The sequence below is a fragment of the Taudactylus pleione genome, unplaced genomic scaffold (assembly GCF_031769625.1).
Source record: "Taudactylus pleione unplaced genomic scaffold, aTauple2 ptg000046l, whole genome shotgun sequence".
In the NCBI taxonomy this organism is placed as follows: domain Eukaryota; kingdom Metazoa; phylum Chordata; class Amphibia; order Anura; family Myobatrachidae; genus Taudactylus; species Taudactylus pleione.
In genome coordinates, this window is record NW_028284448.1 from 8527652 (window position 1) to 8546967 (window position 19316).

The 19316-nt window shown below is 42.9% G+C and overlaps 1 protein-coding gene and 1 pseudogene across 1 annotated transcript in view; one reads left to right on the forward strand and one right to left on the reverse strand.

Annotated features, from left to right (window-relative positions):
- ARMC2 (armadillo repeat containing 2) overlaps positions 1-9215 on the forward strand; it is a 91801-nt gene extending 82586 nt beyond the window's left edge. The window contains exons 17-18 of the mRNA XM_088460407.1: positions 7800-7960; positions 8671-9215. Of these exons, the coding sequence (XP_088316533.1) occupies positions 7800-7960; positions 8671-8825 (316 nt within the window). The 3' untranslated portion in view covers positions 8826-9215. The remainder of the gene's footprint in view (positions 1-7799; positions 7961-8670) is intronic.
- A 9523-nt stretch (positions 9216-18738) lies between these two features.
- Positions 18739-18916, reverse strand: LOC148537660 (U2 spliceosomal RNA; annotated as a pseudogene).
- Positions 18917-19316: the final 400 nt, after the last annotated feature.

The window sequence follows — 19316 nt, forward strand, 5'->3', positions numbered from 1 at the left end:
CGGAAAGTGAGGCAGTTGAGCACTCAAACTGCCTTTTTGCGGGCGCGACAATGTCCCGTCATTTTGACGGGCTGCTGACTAGTAAGGAATAAAAGAAATAGCTTATTTAAAACACCTCAACAAAATATGTAAGTGACAGCTCTCAATCAGTAATATGTGTGTTGTTGAACCACACGTGAAAAAATGATGAAATTATGAACCAATAAAGATTAAATATGGTTTACATGAATTTTAACATAGTATTTATCTTACATATAAAATTAATTGATCTGTTTGTTTTTCTGTCCGGTTATGGATTCGGACACCCCTACACCGATTGGGATTAAACCAACGCAAAGTGGTCCAGTTGGATTTGAGGGGGGGGGTTTGAGGTGTCGGTCGGACCTCCCATTTGTGTACATTGGGCAGAACTTTGACCTGGTGAGCCTGTGCTCACCAGGTCAAAGTTGCATGGATTTGGATGAAAACTTCACAGATGGGTGGCAATTGGTCTGGGATGCCTAATGGGGGTGGTTGGGGTCCTGGTTGGACATCACGACATAGGGCACCGAGCAGAACTTTGACCCAGGGAGTCTGTTCTGGGCCTTCCACTTGATGGATTTGGATGACATCACATAATAAAAATTAATAACTTGAAGATTTAAACCCAGGCAACACCCGGGTACTTCAGCTAGTATATATCATCCAGTTAATGAGCAGCCTTGATTGTCAAATTACCTGTGAAAGGCTAATAAAAGGTGTGTCAGTTTGCTAGTCTGTCTCTCCTAACCTGGGGAGCAGGCTAGTAGGCCTCTTGAGAGACACTATTACTGCTGACTGTAAGTACTGTGTTCTAAGCTCTGTTTTTTTGTGAGTTGGACATTAGGTTCTTCCACCCTTAAAACTAGCTGTGGCAATGATCTGCATTTCAGGGTTAATGAAAGCAAACAACAATTATAAATATATAATTAAAAACACAAAAGTAAGTTTGAAAGAAACGAAGTGTGTTTAGTAAACTTTACAGAAGGGCTTCTATAAGACAATATATTTTAAGATAACTGGAGATGAAAATGGTTTTAGCACTGCCAAAGAAAGCTTGTTTATTGTTCAAAGTTGTATTAACCCATGTGAACTGCCAGCAGAAATCTAGAGTAATACGTTATGGTATAACACAGTGGTTCCCAAACTTTTTTGAATCACGAAGCCCTAGAGCAGGAGTTGGGAACCTTTTTTCTGCCGAGGGCCATTTTGATATATATTACATTATTTGCAGGCCCGGTGCAGGCCGCGCCCCCTCCGTGTGATGTTACACAGGGTGGGGCCACAATTGCCGGTGATTACAGCAATGCCCAGAGCATCCTGAGGATGCTTCGGAGAGCTCTAAGCAGTGGTGTGACCATCCGAAGCATTCTAAGGACGCATCAGGCTGCACTGCTGCATAGATTCTGGCTGCAGGGTGCTATTCTAGGCACCCTGCTAGCCAGATGAGGCTAGCAAAAAAAAAAGCTCAGAGGGCCAGACCAAATTATTCCGGGGGTCTTATACGGCCCCCGGGCCTGAAGTTCCCCATCCCTGCCCTAGAGTGTCAGCATTGTTTTCACGGCACCCTTAAACCAAAAGTTTGTTATTGAAAATATTAGAAAAACATGTAGTAAAGTGAAGTAAATTGTGCTTACCTGTCATCCTTCGGTTCAGTTATGTGGTGGTGGACAGGTTTGCACTTATTTTTGTCCACATATTTACATTACATTGACCATAAATAATTTGATTTGGTGGTGAACAACTAACCTGAGGCTCCCCAGCAAGTGTCCCGAGGCACCCCAGGGTACCACAGCGCACAGTTTGGGAATCACTGGTGGAACATTCCTACTTCCAATCATGCAGACCCTTGTAGTAAGCTTGCCCCTTCCACCACAGTGTGCCCAAACCCTATTCAAACAGAAATGCCCATTGTTTGCAGACACTCCACCCCTTTTGAGGTCTTTGCAGTGTGTTAGTAAATATATTAAACTGGATGTCTCCCATTAGCCGGTGTGTGAACTTATTTTTCAGCTGCGCTACATGCACCAATAACCCCAGAAGGGATCCAGCCACTTGGCCAGAGGCTCCAAACCTCTACATGTGTTGCCAGATTGGTTAGTAATTCTCAGTCCCAATAACTGATGCAGAGAGCCAGGATCGGCCTCACATGTGACCGTCTTTAGAACTAAAAACACTAGACTTATAAATCTAATGCAACAAAATACATCTGCAAAAGTGAATAAATCTGTGAAAGCTATAATTTTTTTTTTTTTTTTAAGGCCAGACGGTGACTATAGTTATTACTAGTTATCTAAAACTAGCTGGAGTACCCGGCGTTGCCCAGGATTTTAAGAATGTTTGTTTACATATCATCCTCCAACAAACCTGTCCTTAGGCAGGCCTCACGAAAAGTGTGACAAACTTCCCCATCAACAGTCCTAAGGTCTTCGAAGGAAGTAGGACCTGTAACGGTGTAAAGCAAACTTCGGAGATAGAAGCATTCAAAATATGTCGGATGTACAGTGTAAACACGGCCAAGAGCTTCTGTTGCTCCGATACCAGGATGACCATCTACAGCGACTCCCTGCTTTCTGCGCATAAAAACTTTTCGAGAAGCATTCCATGTGTAATATTTTGGCAGCTCACAGTACAGCAGGGTCCTTGCAAAGTCATCATTTTGACACAGTTCGAAGAAAGAAGTAAATGTTGTTGCGTAATTTGGTATAGTCAGACAGCTGAGAATGCTGGGAAAGCCTGCTAAAGCTCGCTGCGATAATAAACATTAAGATCATGACAAAACATGACAACTCAAAACGCTCGCTCCGAGGCCCTACCCATATGCCATGAGGCCCCACAATGAGCGTACAGCCAAAATTGTGTTTTTTAATTAATTAAAAATTAACAGTAATTCATTTCAATTTCAAATTTTTTAGTTGCCTCGGGCGTGTCTTAATACACTCATATGTAAAATTTCACGATCTTGGCTTGTAAACTGTGGATTTGTATAGAAAGACAGAAGGACAGAAATTGTATAAATAGTAGAGATAAGAAAGTTCTTAAATATCACCACTGGAGGCAGCAGACAGCAGTACTGAGTGCAAGGCCCCACAATGAGCGTCCTGCAAAAATTGTGGGTTTTAATTAAAAATTAAGAGTAATTCATTTTGATTTCAAATTTTTTTAGTTGCCTCGGCCATGTTTTTATACACTCTTATGTAAAATTTCACGATCTTGGCTTGTAAACTGTGGATTTGTATAGAAAGACAGAAGGACAAATTTTCATTTTTATATAGTAGATAGATGTGACTGTAAGTTAAACCACATTTTATTAATGTTGAGAAAAGTGACCATGATATTCTGCACTTCCCAAAACTGATATATTGGCTAGAATTTGAATTTTATAATTATTCCACTGTATATAGTTCACTATGTAGTGTCTGCATACAATGGGCCTTGGTCCCTCTTTACAAATGCCATAAGGAAGCCATTTTAACTTAATGTTTATTACTTGTGTGTACTTGCCCTACATCTCAGGGTTATCAGGAGACCGTCCGAGTTACTGAGAAGACCTTCATATATTTGACCTTGTGATTTGAGTGCTCTGTATCCTGGAGACCTTGGGCCTGATTCAGAGGTGGACTCTAATCCCGTCATGACTGCGTCTTTGTGTGCAACAGTACTGAGAATTCATGCTAATGCCGCAGTCGCTGTAATTTGTACAGAGACCCCCACCGGCTGCGTTTCTAATCTACCACTTGCGTACAAAGACACACCATCAGTAACACCGCACCGTTGAACTTCTGAGCTATCCTGTGGCTGCTCAGAATGTCCGTAAGAACTAAGCTGCCGGGGGCAGGAAAACTGCGTGTCCAAAGATGCAGACGCTTACTGCGACACGGTTTGACTAGCCATCCCTTGTTACGTCCCAGGACGATTCAATTGTTTTTTGTAGGCTTGATAATTAATGAGCACCCAGTGTTGCAATTAAATTTTTCTGGGCACTCACTAATTACTTGCCCTCTTCACCCCAGGTTTAGCCGTGTAAAATGGCTTCACCCCAGGTTTAGCCGTGTAAAATGGCGAAACCTGTCTAAACTTCTGGTTAGCAGTTAGCACGCTCTAACCAGGGGTCTCTCACACATTCCTGCTCGCACCCTCCTGAAGGTGAGAGCTGAAATGCTGGCACCGGCGGCTATCGCGCACTGACGGAGCAATAACTGAATTGCTCCGTCGGGCATCTTAAAAAAAAAAAAAAAACCCCACCAAAACATTTGAATCACCCCCATTGACTTGTCAATCACTCTGTGTCCAAATAAAGGATAATAATAATAATAGTGTCCACCTCTGAATCAGGCCAAGAGTTACCTACATTGTCTACTTGAACCCTTGTTGTGTTTCTGGCTTCCAGTGAACCTTTTTGACCCATGAAGCTAAATTTTTTATGCCCAGCAGATGTCTTTCCACAGTCCTTTCCCTCCTCTTCTAACTTATTTTCATTTTCTTGTAAAAGCAGTATTATTATTATTATTTATTATTAACTAGCTGGGATACCAGTTGTTGCCGGGGTTGAAGAATGGACCTTAAAGTACATCTGCAGCCTTCATTTTTTACTTTGTTAATTGCCTATAACCACATTCTATTCTCTGACTGTTTGGAATGGGGTATATCATGAACAGAGTGACTTACAGTACAGAAATCACTGCTAAGCAGAAATCTCTGCAGACCATCATAGGAGACCATGGCATATGGAAATGTGCTTGGAGGAAATGAGTAACTGTCAGTGCAGGTGCAGTGTGACAGTTGATCCTCTGACTCACTGCTCTTCTGTTGGAGATCTGCCTGCCCCCCACTGGTACATATCAGCCTGTGCCTGTGCAGTATAATGGTGGGCACCATGTAGACTTTTTATGGCCATGACGAACTTCAAACATAGCCAAAAATCTAATCTTGGTCAAACTACACTACCATGCCAAATTTAGACCATAACTCTGTCCTTGCATAAAGGACAAACAGACAGACACACATACGTTCTCACTTCTTATATAGATTTTATTATTATTCTGAGTAATAATCTTTACAGAGCACCAACATATTACGCAGTACTTTACAGATAGTGTATTATAGTTTGCAGGTCCCTGTTCTAGTGATGCTTATAGTCTAAAATAATACTCTACTACACAAACACACACTTGACAATTAATTTCATCATTATCAACACAATCTGTCAGTATGTTTTTGGTAGTGGGAGGAAGCAAACAAGATTTTGCTTCAACTAAGCCTATATTTTGGTTATTGAAAATGTCTAAAGTAAATCCATAGGGTTAGGAATGGTTTCCTAATGACAAAGTGGCACTTTAGGACTAACTCTGGCTGCCCGTATCACATTATTCTATTCTAAAGTACAGGAAGATGGGCTCTACTCAGTGGAACAGCTGTTTACACTGTTTAGTGAATGGAGCCTGTGTAATAGAGGAGGGACTCATTGGAAATACATGACTGCTGGTAATATATTTTGTCTTCCATACATATCATTTACTTCTGAGAATGCAATTAAAAAAATGCATACCTCCCAACATTTACACATTTCACATTCTGACAAAATAGGCCCTGATCTGGTTGAACGCTGCCACTTTCGTGACTCATGAACCAGGATTGTCCCCCAGAAATTGGGTGGCATGAGATTGTCAGTAAAAGCAAAACTGTCCTAAATACAAGTAGCATCTCGGCAGCTTTGTAAGTTATAGACGATTGGTGCATATCTACTAGCAGACGGTGAAACGTCTGCACGATTAACACATTGTAACAGTGCAGTTGTTTCACAGTCTATGCTGTGCCTACACTGAACGATCAGTCGTTCAGTGCAGACACCCTCCCTCATCCACGAACATGGCTAATCTGTCGTTATCGGCAGATTGACCAGCATGCTCGGGCGATGATTGATGTCGGAAATGACCAGTGGGAGCGCGCATTGCTGGTTGTTTCCGACATTTACATTCCCAATTTGTGCCCGATTACTGAGCGATTGCACGATTACGATGTCGTAATCGTGCAATCGCCCAGTAACATCGCGTAGTGGATACGCGGCTTTACGAGTAAAATAACTTATAACTGGTGAGCTTTTTCACTGTATGCCAGTCATTAATAAGAATCCAATATAGCTATTTTAAGAAGTCCGTAAAGATGTGCACACCATTGGCGTATCTGTTATGAGTGCTGGGTGTGCAGTGCAAAGGGACCCCTGGGTCAAAGAGGGTCTACACCGCACACCCTGCATGTAATTATACTTACCTCTCATGGCACAACACCATAGTCTATTGCACTGCAAGAGAGGAGGGGGCCCGCATGGAGCCTGCACATAGGCCTCTCCTCTCTTATACTGTCACTGGTGCACACATTGATATTGTCTTCACCCTTCCCCCACCAACTACTTTCATTTGTCCAACCTTAAATTATATGATCATTATTCCTGCTTCTACTCCACTAGAGATCTACTAAACATGTAATGTAATCATTCAGGCAAATCCCTAAATAATAGTTGTACATTTATTATGTAACATCATCAAGCATAATGGGTGCCCTAACTTTTTCATGTAATTGCACAGTTCATCATTATCCTCAAGGGTCAATTTCCCCATTCCCATTGCCTCCATTGGTATAGTACTACTTCCCCTTTTATGTACAGTGCTTCCCTAAGTTAAGAAATGTATCCCTCTGTTTTAATATAAGCCTGAAATCACACTGAGCTTCTTTGTAAAAAAAAAAAAAAAAAAAATTGATCTTTAAATCACATTTTTTAATTATGCCAAATTTATCGGTAATAATATTTTTTTATTTATTTTAATATGTTACTCAAAGCACAGAAACTTCAAACTAAAGCACAAATATGGTATTGTAACATAAACATTACAACACCATATTATAGTAACCAGGGTAGGTAAGTTTACTATTCCTAACCTCTCCCCCCCAACCCACCTTTAGGGGTGCCTAACCCTAACCTCCCCCCTTAGTGCCTAACCCTAACACCCCTTCGTTAGTGCCTAAACCTAAATCCCTCCTCCCTGAACCTAACCCTCCCGTGGTGGTGCCTAACCCTAACCTCCCCGCTTAGTGCCTAAACCTAACCCCCCCTTCCCCTAGCCTAACCCTCCCTAAGTCCCCCCAGGGGTCCCTAAACCTAACCCCCCCCTTCCCCGGCTACGTGGACACTCCCCCCCGGCGTTGGACGATCCCTTCCCGGGATTACACTGTCGATATTGAGACCGGCAGCCATGCGTCCGCCAGTCTCATAACTACATACTGTCCCCAGTGGTATATTGTGCTGGGTTTCCTATCATTTTACATTTTATAACCAGTATAATATACATCGGATTACAGAACAAGTAATCCTCTACCACAGTGGTTCTTATCCTCAACCCACAGGTTTTCCCAGCAGGTCATGTTTTGAGGATTTCGGTATGTGGAAGCAGGTGGGATAATTACTGACACAGCAACATGGATGAACTCACCTGTGCATGATTAAAGAAGTACAGAAAAACAGGACCTGTTGGTGGTGGTACTTGGGGACTGGAGCTGAGAACCCCTGCTCTATCACCATCCATTATATGGCAGTAACTTTTACGCATTGTAACATTAACATGTTTTGTTTGCTAAGTGCTGGATTGTATTTGTTACTTTTTGCTCTTTAGGTTTCTTTTGAAGCAATTGTAAGCCATACTAGATAGATGCATGGGTAATGTTATGTGGTGTCTTAGTTCTAAGATGAATAGTGTCAGCATAGTAAAACATAATTTCTAATACAGGCTGGTTGAGTGTTTACGAGACTTTGGCTGCTTGGACTGGCAGCTGGCTGGCTTGGTCTGCAAAGCTTTGTGGAATCTCATGGAGAATATTACAGACACAGGACTGTGCCTTGGAGTGGAGGAGATCAATGAACTTTTGGACCTTTTGTCCTCTTTTCTTGGTAAGCCAATAGTTTGTTTGATACCTTTTTCTTGTGTCATTAACACACATGTATAATAGTTTTGTATTTTACAGTGTGTGATTAATGTCTGTTAAATGCGATTTGACCGTGATAGTAAAATAATGGGATGGGTGGACCCGCACACACTTTTGCTTTGCTTCACATTAGTGTTGATGTTATTTGCAGCACTCACAATGCTCAGTAAAGTCTAATTGAGTTGTGTCAGTAACATGTTTATTAAAACCTCTGCATCTTTCTAACACTCTTAGGGCTTATGCAGTGGAAAACATGCCCATAGCAACCAATCAGCTCCTGTTATTTCATAGCCCGATTTTGTTAAATGCTGCTGATCGGTTGCTATGGGCAACTCTTCCACTGATCCACTTCTCCACACTTTTCACTGCTTGATACATTAACCAATTAACGTGAGGACAGAATCCCAGTTGTCCATTAGCCCTAAAGCTGAATGATTCTGTTGTAACTTCTAGTTTAATCGATGCAACATGGAACCCGTTTACTTTTTTCCACCATCTTCCAAGGTGAAATAAGCTTGTCTAGTAATAATTGTGTCCTTATAAGCTCTTCAATATTTTACATATCCATATGCTTAGAATAATATAGCTACTAATAATTGCAAGTATATTAGATTTCTAGGTTCCGTATAGTGACACGTTACTGTTATTTTTCATGATGTGTTTCTTCTCTTAAAGATGAACAAATTGTACTGGATTGCAAGTGGGATGTTGATTTAATGGCATACCAGAGAGAATGCTGGGAAGTGGAGTTTAAACCTGTGGCTTTACGACTCCTAGACAAAATCAGCAGCCATTATTCATACCTGGAACCCTTGCCTGGGCCAGTGTAGTCTCATTGGACTTTTCACACCTATATGCACACTGGATCATCTATGCTGATGCCTGTATGCCTATATACTAAAGTATACTTTCTTGTAAGGGTATAGTAATTTATTAATTACAGACCAGTTAGCTGCAGTGTAAACTACATGTATGGAAATAATTATTACAGTTCAATGTGATTATTCTATGTGTGTTTCCTATTTTTTAAGCGTTTCTCAAATAAAACTAAATCCTATAGAATGATTTAACTATGTTCCAGTAGCATTCCAATCCAAACCACCAACACTCTCGAATTGGAAATTCATCCCACATCCGCAATCCACCAAAACCATGCTTGGTAAAACCAAACCTCACCCATTTCAAATGAGAACATAAAACTCATAACACTTTTCTATAGGTCATTTTGAGCCATATTCAATTAGACGTGAAAAGCCTTTTTCGGCGAAAAAGTTTAGCCGATTACGTCGTTTCGCCAGGAGGAAAAGTATTACCGTATTCAATTCCAAATACTTTTCGCGGATGCGAACATGCAATGCAATGTAATTGGCAAAAAAGATTCGCCTATGAATAGGTGGTGAAAAAAAGTTTAGAATTGCGGTTTTGGGGTGCAAACGTCGGGAAACCACTCAGCACCCTTGGGACAGCCCCCCAAAGCATAACTGCATAAAAAAACTTAAAAAAAGGAAGAACACCCCAAAAAATTACTTTGAAAAAGGGGGCAAAAAAAATCAAAGTCGGGGTATAAACTAAAAAGCTAGCGAAATAAGCATTTTGGGGGTCCACAAGTATGGGGGAGGTGTTTTTTTGATTGCAGGTGCTTGCTGAAGGTGTGTTTTTTAAATTTTAAAAAACTTCACTTTTGCGATTTTTAACCATGCTTGCACCCATTTTCATGTACCTCAAATTTGTTGGGACTACTTATTAAAAAAAAAACAAAAAAAAAACTGCTAAATGCTATAGTTCACCACTTGTGCAAAGACGCTAATTAGCAGCTATTGAGAGCATTTAAGCACCCCAAATACCTTCAGCAGGGCTATTCAGGGGCATCTGGATTGATCCCCAATGTTAGTGCATCTTTTGGGGGGTGCCAGGCTGATTTCCCCAAATCTGACAGCACTTTTCGCCTGGTTGCTTTTCGCCGGGTTCCGTTTTCGCATCCTTTGGAATTGAATAGGGTGAAATCATCACGGCCTTTTGAATACGGCCCTTGGTGTGAATGTTGAAATTCTGGGCAGATGCAGGTATGCTTATACGGTATGTAGTCAGGAAGCCGGCGGTCGAAATGCCGGCTTCCCGACTGAGAAATCCCGGCATGGGACTAATGATAGGCATCTAAATATCGACACCTATCATCAGCCCCACGCCGAAATCTCGACGCCTGGCATACCTAATGTAGGTAAGCCAGGCGTCGGGACCTGCCTGTTAACCGCGGGGGGGGGTAAGTTTAGGGACTGCTGGGGGGATTTAGGGTTAGGCACCCCCCGAGAGGGTTAGGATTAGGCTAGAGGAAGGGGGGATTAGGGGATCTTCATCTGCCTGACTTCCGCCGTCGGTATTTCATCTGCCGGGCTTATGTCATACCGATTCCACTTATACATGTAGTTCTGCAGCCAGCTGCATATCAATCTTCCGAGTAGTACAGAAAAGGAATTGTGCAGTACACTAAATGTACATGTGTACGGCGTACAATTAAGAAATTTGAGGCCGATACGCCATACCCACTACCACCTTAGCGCCACAGTTTGGGACACAGTTTGTTCTGCTTTCATGTCCGACATGAAAATGGTAGAAACTGCATAGAGAGCAGGCAGAACCGGCACAGCGCAGCGGCACAAAGTTTTTTTTTTACCGCAGCGGCATGATGACACGGCGCTGGACACTGAAGAGAGGGGCCAAGACGCCCAGTGCGAAGACGGAGCAACAAGCAGCAGCAGGAGGAGGTATTTGTGGAATCTCCTGGGCTGGGGAGAATGGGTTGGAGTTGGGGGGGTGGGACTGGAGATGAAGACACAGGCTGACTGGGGAGGCTGTTTGATATAGAGGGGGAGGCTGAGAGACATAGGGGAAGCTGACTGACATAGAGGTTGAGGTTGAGAGATACAGGGGGAGGCTGATTAACCCATAGGAGTAGGCTGAGCGACACGGGGAGGTTGATTGACCCAGAGGGGGAGGCTGAGAGACAAAAGGGGAGGCCGAGACATGGGGAGGTTGAGAGGGGGAGGTTGGCTAACACAGGGGGAGGCTGAGATACACAGGGTGAGGGACGCAGAGGGTGAGGCTGACTGACACATATGGGGAGGCTGGGAGACCCAGGGTGAGGGGCAGGCTGAGAGACAAGTGGGGGAGGCTGAGGGACACGGGAGGGGATACAGGGGCAGAAGGTGACGCAAGGGGCACGAGCCTGGTGGAACCTCTGTTGTATGATTATATTCCTGCACAAACAGGCATCTACCGGACAATGTGATCTCCTGCATGAATAGGGAATAACAACTGAATACACAGTCTGCCCAGAGAGGATCAGTTTCTTCAGAGGTTCCCCGTTACAGAGAAACCACCATATAAGTAAAGTGTATTTGGAATGGAATAGAGAGGAATGTTCCCAGAGTGACGAGAAATGGGTGACGTGTCATGCTGACATGCCCCCATATTGAGTGACCACCAGCTTTTTTTGCATGCATTTACAATACCAGTAAGACATTTTTTCTACTTTCACTACTGTTGGCAACACGTTCTTGCCTCTCTCACCTGTAACAGCTCTTTTTCCCCTGTAGCAGCTTACTTTCCCATCTCCCCACTGTAGCAGCAGATTACCTGTCTATGGTCTCTATCATGAGGATACGCTTACCCTTGGGAACGGGAGTGGGTGCAGGGAGAGCAGCCCCAGCTGGAAACTTGTGCCTATGCCAGTCTCAGCAGCAGTGGCGGATTTTACCTAGGGGCTGTGAAGCTGCAGCCCCCCCCCCCCCCCCCCAAGTAAAATCCTCCACTTCAGTGAGTCAGTGCAGTTCGTGACTGCACTGGCTACACTGTGACTGGAGGTGGCTTTCTATTGGATGTCTCCCCCCCCACCCCCTGGGACTGCCAGTCCGGGATGCCTTAAGTAGAGAGCGTCTTCCAGTGGAAGCCTTCGGGCATCCCTGCAGGGCTGGTCTAGTGTTATGCGCATGTGCAAGTTCTGGTGCCTGACATTCATTGGCATGTCCCGGGACCAGAAGAAGTGGCAGCCCCCCTCGGGTAAGAGGGCAGGAGCTGCTGCTGCTCAGCAGTATGGGTTTACTCAATACACCTTTTTCCATTTTGTTTCCTGCAAGTTGCATTTGTGCAGTAACTGTTACGGGCACCTTAAGAGGTGCCCGGATTCTGACTTAGTAGAGTTGCAGATGTTATGTAATGGTGTTGCGCTGCTACTAATCAGATACTGGAAGAGCGTCGGTAGTGCATAGGATTGGAGGGGGCTGCAGAGTGGAGGCAGACAGGACTGGAGGAGCATTAGAGGATGGCCTGAAGGTAAGTTAACATGTGTAGGTGGTGGGCCTTGAGAGCATGGTACAAATATGTAGAGGCTAGGTGGGGGAGAGGTACAATAACAAAAACATACAGATGAGGATCAGAAAAGTACAGGACATACAGATGTAGATATAGACACACAGTACAAAACCAGATTTGGGGGGTGTAGAATACAGAACATGCAGATGAGGGGAAGGGCACAATGTGGGACATTTTTGGGTGGGCTATAGAACATAATACAGATAAACAGGTGGGTGGGAGAGCACAATACAGGATATACAGATGGGGTAGCACAGTACTGACCAGGGGTAGCTTACTATTGGACATACAGATGAGGGGGCACAAAACAGGACATTCAGATTTGGGGGGGGGGGGGGGGCTGATGGACCTTATAGGGGGCACATGGGAAACACCTGTGAGCCTATATTTCCAAGTTTGCTCCTCATGTGAAAAGCTGGGTACACCACTGGCTAAGCTCTGCAGTTGTACAGGGACGGTCTGGTAGTGAATCACAATGAAGCTTATACATTCTGATTTGCTGCCAGACTGACCTTTCTGTTGAATGAATAGTAGTACTAAGCCCAGCAGCGATCCCCCATTAGTTAGTTATTTTACCACTTGTGTAAGCAGAATTGTTGGGAGTTTTTTCTTTTTCAAAAGGTTTTATTTAAATTTCTTTTAAATTCATACAACCAGTTCTGAGGAAAATACTGTGTCACAGATTGACAATGCAAGGCCAGAACAAGATGTCCTTGCTGTAGAAACCTGCTCAGTGGTGCGAAATAGTTTTATTGCTGCCCACAACACAGAACAAACACTCATTTAGGATGATAACTGGTAACTGTATGATTTGTAACTACGTCAGCACCACAAACGTCACCATGTTGGCTACAGCTGAGTCTCTCCCAAATATTTCTCATGTTTATGATCTCATTTGCAGCATGGTTGAATCTTGAGGTTTTATAAATCATTAATCTAATGTTAGTAGCAGTAATAAACATACATTTACTGTGTTAGCATGGTTAATTTTTACTTTATTATTCTACAATTGTTCAGCAAAACATAATGTGTTTGGTGTGAATCGTTTGCATGTTTGCATTTTATTATTAAGAATTTAATTTTATCAAATTATTTTCTTTTATGAGTTGAGAATTTTGTATTATTAGCAGAAATAGTTAGACTAATGCAACTTAGATTCTAAATGACTACGAAAACTAGGCATAACATCTTATCCTATTGGAGACCTACAATAATTAGGATACATTGCCTTCAAAATACTTAGTAATTGATCTGAATGGCCCCATTGAAAAGTTTCTTTGTAAAGAAGTATGATTCAGAAATCATCCTGGTGTACTTGGATGTGTGAGCAAATAGCTCATGTGTTAGGTGTCTGACTGTGGTGTATGCGGTTGATAGTTTGAGTCCTGGGTATGATATTCTTAAGAAGTCTCTATCACCCATCTGTCACTGTTTTCCCATTTCTGCTTGTCACTCTGTCTCCAATTTTGTATGTGATGTGTACCTCACTCCTCCTTCATATGTGCTTATGTCTCAACTCTTTTGTGTTTTTGCAAATCTGTCTCTTTATGTAGGTCTCTCCCTCTCTTTACGCCTCTGTATGTTTGACTTGTATGTGCACCCTTGCCTCTACCCCTCATCATATCTATACACACACACTCACAATTTTCCACTGTTTTCCTCACAAAGCACTTCTTATACCCTGCACTGTCTTCCACCTTTCTTCACCCCTTATCTTCTCCCTCCTATTCTGCTGAAGTCGATGGAGGCATTGTGGTAGTAATTCGGAAGCAAGATGAGCAAAGGCACATAACTGAATCTGAGGATGGCAGAAAGGCACAATTTTTATTTTTTTACTGTATATTTTTCTTAAGTTTTAGGAAACTTTTTATACATTATGGGTCCCAGGCTTGGACTGGGCTGCTGAGAAGTCGGGGAAATCCCCCGTGGGCCCTACTGATTCGTAGCCTCACCCTCTATCATGGGAGGACGTGGCCTATGGCGACATACACTATAGACGTGCTAGGCTCCAGTGCAGCTGCTTGCAGGGCAGTCATCAAGGGCAAATGACTGGGGCAGTGCACTACTGGGAAATAAATTCCATGAAACTGTGCAAAGGGGTAAGAGGAGCATGTGATGAGCTCTGATTGGAGGAGCCCATCACATGCTCCTCTGACCCGTGGAGATCAGCAGCACACAGCCTCATGGGAGTGACTCATTGTGAGTCTGTGTCTGCTGTTCTGCTGGCCGACTGAGGTGGCTGTAACTGCTTGTGAGTACACTATGGTGGGAGCACTAGAATTTGGCATACTGTTAGGTCTCTGCAGTGTGGCATAATGTAGGGGCAGTACAGTGTGGCATAATGTATGTAGGGTTGGGTACGATATCTCAGCAGTGACCATCCCGTCAGTCACAATACTTGCAGTGGAATCCCAACGGTCAAAATACTGACAGATTTTGGTGAGTATTCTAACCCTAATCCACACCTCTCGCAGCCTAATCCTAACTGTCCTATTGGCAGCCTAAACCTAACCACAGCCTAACCCTCCCCCTAGTGCCTAACCCTAGACCTAAACTTGCCATCACTACAGTGTCCCCAAATTATGCCACAGCAGGGCCGTAACTAGGGTAGTGTGACCAGTGCCATGGCACAGGGCACCACAGTGCAGGGGGCGCGGTTTGGGCCTGTTAATTTTCCTGTTTATTATCATTCCCACTTGTAGCCTCCTCTCCTTTTATCCCCAGCATCTCCTGGCCTCCCCTATCTCTTCCCTGGTCCTTCCCCATAAGGCCATGGCCCTTTTTCAGGTGCACTATCTTATATCCCTATTTAAAAAATGGGGAGGGGGGGGGGGCACAAATGCGCTCTCTGGCACAGGGCACCAAACAGTCTAGTTACGGCTCTGTGCCACACTATAGTGTCCACACATTATGTCACACTGTAGTGCCTACACAAGCTCTGTGGTCCATCCAGTTCCTAATGCCCCTCAGTGTACAGCACCTGGTGGCCCCCCCACCCCCGTGAACAGCACCCGGGGCCCCCCTCCCCCCAGTGCATAGCCGCAAGCCCCCCATTCACCCCCAACAGCCCCCCCCCGGCGCCCTCACTCCAACGGCAGCCGGTGTCCCCCCCCCCCCCTTCCACCCACCCGTAGCAGCCAGTGCCTCCTCCCGCAGCAGCCGACGGCCCCCTTCCTCCTTCCTTCCCACAGCAACCGGAGGCCAACCCTTCCACCCTCCCCCCCTCCAATCCTACTCCCTCCTGCAGGACCAAAGAACGCAGTTAATTACCTTGCAGCGGTAGCAGTAAACCTGGTATATACCTATTTAAGAATGCTATATTTGGTTTATTGATCCAATAACCTATGGTGCAAATGAATCAATTATTGGGTTTTAGATCAGATTCATTTCTTATCTCCACAAAAGAATCTTGTCCCTGCAGTGTGTTAGATGTGAAATTATCACATTAGCGCAGGGGCATCGGAACGATTTTATGTTGGGGGGGGCAACATATAATCCTTCCGGCGCTTCTCACCATCTTCAGAATTGCTCTGTATGACTTAATTACATGATTGTACTTATTCACGACTGAAGTGAGCTGCACCATCAACTGCATTATTACAATATCTTGCTATGCAATTTTGACTGACTGAATGTAAAAAGTGCAGGACCCAAACCGGCTTGACGCCAGTATGTTTGTTATGCAATGTAAATCTATAATAGAGTAAGCATGTTTATCACTAAGAATACCCTTATCCCTATGCCAGAGGGATAAGGGTATTTTATCTAATTACTAAGTATATTGGAGATCAATATATTTTCACCTCTAAGCACTGAACTGAATGAACTGTTTAAATAACAAATATTTTCTTGCCATAAGAGCAGCACTTATATAGTGACTGCCATATACATAGAGAGAGCTGCTATAGGTTGTACTGGCAAAGGAGATACTATCACAAAAAGAGCAGCACTTATTTAATGCCTGCCAGATTGTTAAAGATAGCTATATACAGAAATACTTTTTTTTTTTTTTAATAAAGACAAAAAAAAAAAAATTGTGTTTATTTGTACGTAAACTATCATGCAACAGAAAAGGGTACAATAAGTAAGCATGACATCAGATTAAAGCTGTACCAGTAATACAGAGTTAGGATATGAGAAAATATCAGACAAATCTAACAAATTGCTAATGAGAGATGTATATTAGGCTCACACATTAAAGGACAAATCGGCTTGGATCATGAATGGAATGATAAAGTATAAAAAAGTGGAAACATTGGCCAAAGAATCAATGTACACATATAAAGAGAATGAAAATGATAATAATAATGGTGTGATCTCGCACATTATATATACAAAAAAGTAATTTGAAGATACTGTAATAAAGTATAAGAAGTGACATCAGTCTCTGGCACTACTCCCCACTGTATCCCAAGGATACCATTACAGGGAGATGGCATATGGCAATCGCCCTCAAGTGAGATACCAAGTTGTTGTTTCAAATAACTTCATGATGCGATCCTGAGCTGAGGTATACAGCATTTCAATTTATAGACCCCACTTTTTATAAAGACAAACAATTCCATTTTCAACAACTGGTAATGTGGCTCCACGAGCAAAGTATGAGATCTGGATTAAAATAGATTTAAGCGTACCTAGAAAAGGTGGGACAGCTACCGCCCAGGTTTTCAGAATCACTTTTTTAAAAATCATCAGGACAAGGGTGAGAAAGGGTATACACTTTTCTTATTTAACAAAATCCCCATGCTTTTATTTGCTAGATACACTCAGATTTGCAGTATTGTTAGCGTCCATAGCAAAAGTTTTTACGATTTTATCTTATGCTGTTTTATTGAGTATGAGATTAAAAGTTATGTTTTGATTCACTATATAAATCCACACTTGAAGTTTGCCCCCAAAAGAGTTTTTATTTCTCCTGCATCTTTGCACCCCTCCTTGGATATTAATGTTTTATTCCTGGGAGCACAGAACAATTACTGACTAGTCACATGTTCAAACATGCCATAAGGTTGGTTTCTGTATCCTTTTCTCTTACACAAGTGCAGAGAGTCCTGTGCTGAATCATTTCTCCTTCTGCTAAGTTCTGCATTCTACTGACGCTGGATACACGAAAGGTTTACTGTGCTTGTGGTATTGATGTGCACTATATAGGAATGAACAATTTAAATAAATTGGATAAGTAAAGCTGCATACACATGTAAAGATTTTCTGTCCAACCATCCAACTAGTTGATTGGTTGGAATGAAAATCTGGTAACGTATGGGAGGAAGTGATGATCAGTAATTTGCTCCTAAATGCCAGAAAACAGATGAAAGTGGTCGTCAGACAAGTTTGTTAAATGTTTTATCTAAACAATTTGTTCAAACAACAGTTTTTGTCCATTTTCCGGCATTTAGCATCTTTAGACTGTAAGCTCTCACGAGCAGGGCCCTTTTCCCTCATGTGCTTCTCTTTACATTTTCTTCTACTCCTTACTCCCCATAAGGGTACCTAACACGTGACTGCCAACTCCCGGCTGCTTATTGTGAGTGCTTTAATCGCTATTGCAGCACTGTAGATAAATCGTGTCCTTGTCCTGCACTGTAAGTTACTTGTTTCTTGTTCACTTATTAGTTCTATGTAAGGCGCTGCGGAACACTTGTGGCGCCATATAAATAAAGGATAATAATAATTTGGGAGCAAATTCTGTGCGTCATTTGCTTTCATACCTTACCAGATTTTTATTCCAACCAATCAACTAGTTGGATAGAAAATCTTTACGTGTGTACCCAGCCTAAGAAGGACTTCTACTGGTATAGATGTAAAAAGTGATTTATATAAAACAAAATTTCAAAATAAATATTAAGTGTCCCACTCTAACAATGAGTCTCCTGGTCTCAGAAGCCTCCCCTCAAAGCAGTGCCAACCCAGCTTCAGGGGCCTATTCATCATAACTAAATAACGTTTTTAGCACCCTTTTTACTTATGGAATCCTTACCTAATACCTCTTTTTCCACCAAAAACCCAGGTCCGACCTGGGTTTTTGGACATGGTTCCAACCCTGGTCAGACCCATTTACACTGCACCTTTGATCTGGGTTACTCCCAGGTCAGCCCTGTTCACACTGAACTCAGGTCTGCCCTGCTAAACCTGTGAGGTCATAAAAAGTGGGAGGTGAATGCTCCACAACCACCAATCCGCTCATTTTAGGCATCATCCAGATCAGATAACCTGGGTTGCACCGTTTACACTGCACCATTACCTGGGTCCAACCCTGGTAGCTACCTGGGTTGGATTGCAGGGTCACTTGACCCAGGTTATTTTTCAGGGACCCTTTTACACTGAGCTGCGACCCGGGTAGACCCAGCAAAAACCCAGGTATTTGCTCTGGTGTAAAAGGGGTATAACTAAGCCCTGTGGGGCTGAAACTGAGCACTGTATGATACATAGCATGCCACTAATGATCTGTAAAGCATTTAATATATGGCCCCCAGATAAGGGTCGTATCCGATATTAAACTTAAGAACAGATACTACACTTGATCTTAGCCAAACAAAACTGGTAACGATTATAATGTCCATACATATGTATAGCAGATGACTAATCTAATACATTATGCCCAGCATACCATCTAGTGTTACCTATTTTTTTTTTTTTTTTTTTAAGTAGAATATCACGTGGTTAAAAAAACCCTAGAACTCCAAAAAGACAAATGTAACTAGCACACTGGATCTCTAGCCAACAGCCACAAGCAACACAGGTGAGCCAATTACCTCAACTAATTAGCATTCATTGCACCTAATCAGTACTAATTGTAATCTGATCCCTTCTGTTGGTTGTAGCATTCTGGCATCAAGCCAGGACAGACCAGGGTAGATACTGACCAGTCAAATTACAATCTGAAGTTACCCTTCAGCAAATTGATCACCAACAGTCAATTAGAAGTAAGGTTACTATTACACAAATAGAGCTGC